This window comes from Psilocybe cubensis, chromosome 1 (genome assembly GCF_017499595.1).
Source record: "Psilocybe cubensis strain MGC-MH-2018 chromosome 1, whole genome shotgun sequence".
NCBI classification, from domain to species: Eukaryota; Fungi; Basidiomycota; class Agaricomycetes; order Agaricales; family Agrocybaceae; genus Psilocybe; species Psilocybe cubensis.
In genome coordinates, this window is record NC_062999.1 from 1325226 (window position 1) to 1331225 (window position 6000).

Below are 6000 nucleotides of genomic sequence, written 5' to 3' on the forward strand. Positions count from 1 at the left end.
GCATTTGCGCCCGGTCCAATCGCTGATTACCGGTTCACACCTTCCTGGCCCCGCTGAGTCAGTAATAATGAATAAATCGATGCATTTTTCAATCTTCCAGTCCCAGGACCCATTTCGTTTCCGAGGTTAACGACTTGGATGAAACCTGCAATGGCTATGAGCGCGAAGAGATGTTGATCATTGAAATTGCATTGGAAATTACCAAGGAAGGTCATCGCTTGCGACTAGTTTGAATTCATAATACGGTACAAACAAGGTGAAATGTACCGCCGTAAAGCTCTAAGAAAATATAAGTTTTTGTCAGAACTTGCTCTATCGACCACCTGTATATAATCTAATACATTACTTTTGTCATTTTTGCAGCAATTATCGCAAAAATGATGATGTATTAGATTCGGATACATTCCTCGGGGGTCGGGGAAGATGCATTTGGACTACTTTGTGTAAAATGTAAACGATTTTGAGTCTAAAATGACTAATTTCATCATATAGTTAAACGGTCGTACTTTTCTGATGCTGCACTGTCCAATGCAGAGTTGATTGTAACCATCCAGTTAATGTCTGAACGACTTCACCAAAAGGCAACGACCTACAGATCGCTGCGTATAAATTGTCGGCGGTGGCATGACTCCACTATGCACTCCGAGTGTCGCTTTCCGTTGTTTGCTCGACATTGCCTAATTCCTTTCGTTAATATCGCTAGACGTCATTCCGAGGATGTAGTGTTCCGTCTTCCTCAGCCTCAGCAGTATCATGTCGAGAAAGCCGAGCTCGGGCGATATGACGTACTACGTGCTGCTACCCACTTCAATACCACTCTGGCTTGCAAAGTCTTTCCAGTCACAAGTCGATTGGGTCAGGTTTGGTTTCGCTATTTTAAATGCACATCTTAACATTACATGCCCGAGTCCATGGACACAATTCCTGCGCGGTGAAGTGAGATGGCATTTATTTTTACAAAATTGCGCACAACGCACTTTTGTGAATTTGATTGTCGGTATCGAGCATCCGACGAGTTGAAGTGTGTCGGGCTGAGCCTTTAATTGAGAAACGTTACGTTTAATCGAGCATGGAATTGCCAAGGCAAGAGGCAGAGCAAAAAAAGCGATGTGTATCTTGTGTGTACTTTTGAGTTCAAGCCAGCGAAACAGAAAAGGGTAAATGTCTTCGTAAGGCCCACTGTGGACAAGTACATGATTATGATATTCAGCATTATCTGAAAAATGCCTAAGGGGGCGATATTAACAAGCGTATGCTCCGTCAAGGTTCTGTCTCGGGCTAGATTAACCGTCGACGGATGACGCTCACTGAGTAGACGACAGAGTCTTGGCCTTTATATGTCTGGCAGTAGGCTCTGAGGTGCTTGTTTTTCCAAATTTACATGCCGTATTGGTTAGGATTGCAGAAAATACGACCGCAGGAGGCGCAACAAGGCCTTGGAACACAGTGGAGAGCTTGTAAAGCCGTGACCATGAGAGGCTCTGTTCAAAGGCAGTGCCGTTACGGTTGCCCGATTTGGGTTGACTAGCGCAGTTCTCACTGCGTTCAATCCGTCTTGCTTAACCACCACCACTCACCATTCTCCTTTTTGCTGGTCGTCTATAACATTATTTCGCTCATATACCATAGCTGACTCAGAGAGCTCACTTGGTCTTTGTCTTTCCCTTGAAATATGGGTATTATACGCCCGGCTACCCCAGGTTTTATCGTCACGTTGGTCGCCACCGTCCTCCTGGCAGTAGTCTCTTTCTGCGTCCCATACTTCAAGACTATTTTTTTCCTCAAAGCATCGATTACTGTTGATAATATCAGTGGAAACATCACCTTTGGAACCTTGGGATATTGTCTAGAGTTATCAAACGGGACGACATGTTCAAAACCATCCATTGGATATGAGCTCGGTAAGTGACACACTTCTCTCCTACGTCTCATGGATTCAATTCACCTTATCTTTCATCTTAATTCCAGATATTAACGGACTAGTTGGAAATAAGCTCCCCGTTGAAATTCCGCAAGTGGTTGTTAAATGGATCACATACGCTCTGTTCCTCCATGTTATTGCGCTTGCTGGTGCTGCAGGGTCCGCCGTTTTCGGTTTGCTGGCTCATGTCCGTGAAATGTCGATGGCATGCTGCAGTACCTGCATATCTGGCTTTGCTGCCGTAATTGCAATGCTCGCTTTCATATTCGATCTCGTCTTCTTTTTTGTCGCAAAGGCTAGAATCAACGAAGTTGGAACTGCGACAATGGGAAATGCGATATGGCTCACACTAGCGGCTTGGTTGCTTCTGTTCTTCAGTGGTTGCTTCTATACCCTCGGTAGATGTTGCATCTCAAATCGACCTAGGGCACCCAACACCGGCAAGAATAGCAGTTGGGGAGGAGGGAAGTGGGGTGGTAGGGACTCGGAGAGTGGACGAAACGTGAATGGAGACGAAAGACTACGGCTGGATGCGGTCAAGGCGGAGGCAGACTGGAAAGCACGAACGCAGAAGGCCGAAGTTGGACTGCCTGCTTTCGCAGAGACGCAACCTCTTACAGGCCGTGTGGAAGGCGATCATGTGTATATCGATGGCGAGGATAACGCCAGTAGCTCCCAACTTCCCTCCTCTACAACACCACCTGCACGAAGAACAGCAGGAGGATATGTTCAAGGTGCTCCTGGTACACGTGCTGTAGACGAGTACTACAATCAGCCGCAATCGCCAGCCAGCAACACATATCCCCCACAGCATCCCAATCGGCAAGCTAGTGGTTATTCACCTAGCGTATATGCACCGTCTACATTTACTGCCAATGTTCCGCATTCCTCAGGCCCTCAGGGTGCTTCAGGATATGAATCATCACCTTATTCGTATAATGCTCCGGTGACAGCCTCTCCTCAAGGTCAAAACCAACTTTTGGCCATTCCTGGACAATATCATCAAGACCAACGTAGGGAATACGGGCACAGTGCAGGTGGCTCATCCTGTAAGACGTTACTCTTCCTCTCGATTATCTACAGATGACTTACCGTATTCCCACAGACCACACTGCATCGCCTCATGAACAACACCCATCAAGCTACTCCCACTATGACCCGTACTCCGCGCAACCTCAACCTCAACAACAATCGCACTACGCCGAACCCTCTTATCTCCATGATTCATACGCCGCTAACCCCCCAATGCCCGCCGCTACGAATTATGCAGGTACCCCAAACCCATACTATAACAGTCCAAATTCTCCACCTCTTCCCCAAGCTCAGCACGATCGAAGTTACACACTAGGAGGTGACGGGTATGGCGCGAGCTCAGTACCACCGCTACAAGATTACAGCCACAATAACACTGGTGGCCATTTCCTCACCCAATCTCCTCCAACAATCAACACGAATCTTGCCTTTGAGCAGCCAACCCAAACAAGCCCTATCAAGGGGCCTAGACCACAACCAGGGTCAATAGGTGAGGATGCGCCTCCAGGTTATGATGCTGGTACATCTGGCGTGACTGGTAACTGGGGCAAACGGTAGTATGACTCAGAATACTTTCTTGACACCTTGAGGTTTTCATTGATACCTTATTCATCACTGTCATCACCTTGCAGTATTCGACTCGATCTCTTAACTCCTTTTTTTGTTATTTATATGTTATGTACAAGGTCATGGACTTGTATTTGTTTTACTTATATTATGATCAACTGAACCTCACGACTTTATTCACACCATACACCGCCTGCCAATTCTCCCGCTCTAGCCACGGATGTACTCCGTTGTACGTCTATAGATTGGCACTTCATAACGCTTACTTAGTTACTACGAAAATCGTGGAACATCACTAGGCCGCATCAATCTTGTGCGGGTACGACGCCATTCTATTTGTATGTACGTGTGTTAAAACCATTCCAGATTCATACGCTTACTTGCATTTTGTACCAAAGACTTTGATTCCCCTAGAATAGCTGCGTCTCTGATTTTTTATGGTGCCCCTGTCGCTTGGGGGGCTCTTTCGATAAAAACATGGACAGGAAATCATGAACGAAATCAGCAGCGGCAATTCCAGTAATTTCAGCTGACAATGATAAAAATACCCATCAGGCTACACCAAATATCATCGAGGAAATAGAGGCGCCTCACCATTGTCATATGCGGGAGCCACCTCCACAATATCCGCACCGCTGTGTAAGATGTATTTCAGCCTTGTTCACATTAACAGCATAGCCAATATTATGACAATCTTACACAAAATTGAGCCCCGCGAGGCCTCGGATTATCCTCTTTAGTTCGCGAGTAGTCCAACCACCGGCTTCCGGCGTACCAGCTATTTATGGATCGAATAGTTAAATAGTGGTAGTAGTACCAACCAAACGATTGGAAAGCTTACTAGCAGGGGCCAAACCGGGATCTAAAAGAGATACGGAATATAAGTAGGTTTCTTCTTAAACAAGCTCTAGGCTTCTCACCAATTACATCTATATCAAGACTATTTTGAAGTGCATCAAATTGATATGTAACGAAGTAATCGCAACGGATAACACTATTTACTCACCTCAAATAAACAGGGCTATCCCCAATCCTTTTTCTAATTTTATTGATGATAGTTGGGATTCCAAGGTCGTCGATGTCATCTGTTGAGATTACTTGGAATCCGACTGATTCATCGTTCGAGAGATCCTCGAGTCCCTGTTGTCTCTGGATATCAGCAACAGTGTGAAATTGTTGACGAAAGTATACTCACAGCTAGTTTGCATCTGATGCCGCCGTGCACACTATTGTTTGCAAGCAAACCTTCTTCGTTGGCAAGATAGAAAAAAGTTCCATGAGTGACTCGAGACTGTGCGCTGGTTTGTCCTGGGTATGCTGCCCATGTGTCCTTGAATTGATAAGTCGACTCAGAGGTGAATTCCAACAAATACTGTGTAAACTGACCAGGTGCGCGTCAAAGTGTATCACCGAAATGGGTCCGTATACTTTATGCAAGGAACGCAAAATAGGCAATACCTGGAGACGTATCATCGGGTTAAAAGAATTCAATAAATGGGCATAAGGACATCCGCACAATTGTGTGGTCCCCTCCGAGACTGATAATCCACCTGAGCGATCTTCACTTGACGAGGACTGAAGACCATACCTGACGATCCGCGGATGTTCCTCTCCGTCCTTAGATAGTAAACTGGTCACTGGTTGAGCTTCCGGGTCGCGAGCAACAGTTCTCCTTAATAGCGTCGAGTAGGCTACCTCCATTTGATCGACAGCCAATGCATTGTCGAATGGATTAATTGGTACCTGTATACCCTCAGTTTGCAGTCATTTCATTTGCATTATCGCCACTCACATCACCGCAATCAATGATCTTCTGACCCAATGCATATGGGTCATTTGCCCAAGAAAGCGTGTATCCTCTTGCTGTACGCTGCCTACGGCTGCCTGAACGGATAGCAAATGGCCCGAAACGAGCACTAAGATCAGCAAATAAGTAACCAGTGTTGGCAACTCTTGGCTTATATGCGTGCGTACCCAGGCCTATATGTAACGGCTGTATCAAAAGGCATCCCCAGAATAGCAATGTCAAAGCTTTCCTGTTCGTTCTCGAGACATCGAAAGTATGGGAGGTGAGAGAACGACAGAGGCCCAGAAAATGACTGGTCGAACTGTGAGCCATACTTCTCCAACCAAGTCTTGTCTGACTGCTTGGTTTGATGTCCGAAAGCGTGTTGCTTATGGTCGTCGAGCCCATGATGATGGGCCATTGAGACCACGCATGAAAGTGTTATAACAAGAATACTAGAAATACGCATTCTTTGGACAATTGCTTGCGATGTTATGGTTCACTTTGAAGAAAGCCAGGGCAAGAGATAAGACGATAAGCGTGTGTACCCTGAATGGATAACAAAACGATGCCGTTATTTTTGCCTCACTACATGTCAACGTGAACTGCAACACGGGTTGAAGAAAGCATCCTTCATGTGGGTCCAGAGTCAATCCTGAATAACTTCGTCGATTGTGAAAAAAGGGTTGTTATG

At 45.9% G+C, this 6000-nt stretch overlaps 2 protein-coding genes across 2 annotated transcripts; one reads left to right on the forward strand and one right to left on the reverse strand.

Moving 5' to 3' along the window:
* Positions 1–1672: 1672 nt before the first annotated feature.
* Positions 1673–3511, forward strand: JR316_0000386 (uncharacterized protein; the record flags this gene model as incomplete). The annotated part of the gene is made up of 3 exons (XM_047886201.1): positions 1673–1901; positions 1969–2970; positions 3027–3511. The coding sequence occupies 3 exons, from the start codon at positions 1673–1675 to the stop codon at positions 3509–3511; spliced, it is 1716 nt and encodes a 571-aa protein (XP_047753947.1).
* Positions 3512–3930: 419 nt separating this feature from the next.
* On the reverse strand, positions 3931–5727 carry JR316_0000387 (Putative agmatinase 1; the record flags this gene model as incomplete). The annotated part of the gene is made up of 12 exons (XM_047886202.1): positions 3931–4049; positions 4115–4155; positions 4220–4298; positions 4362–4382; positions 4441–4460; positions 4527–4660; positions 4716–4850; positions 4907–4978; positions 5037–5058; positions 5109–5263; positions 5313–5436; positions 5495–5727. The coding sequence occupies 12 exons, from the start codon at positions 5725–5727 to the stop codon at positions 3931–3933; spliced, it is 1155 nt and encodes a 384-aa protein (XP_047753948.1).
* Between the last annotated feature and the right edge of the window lie 273 nt (positions 5728–6000).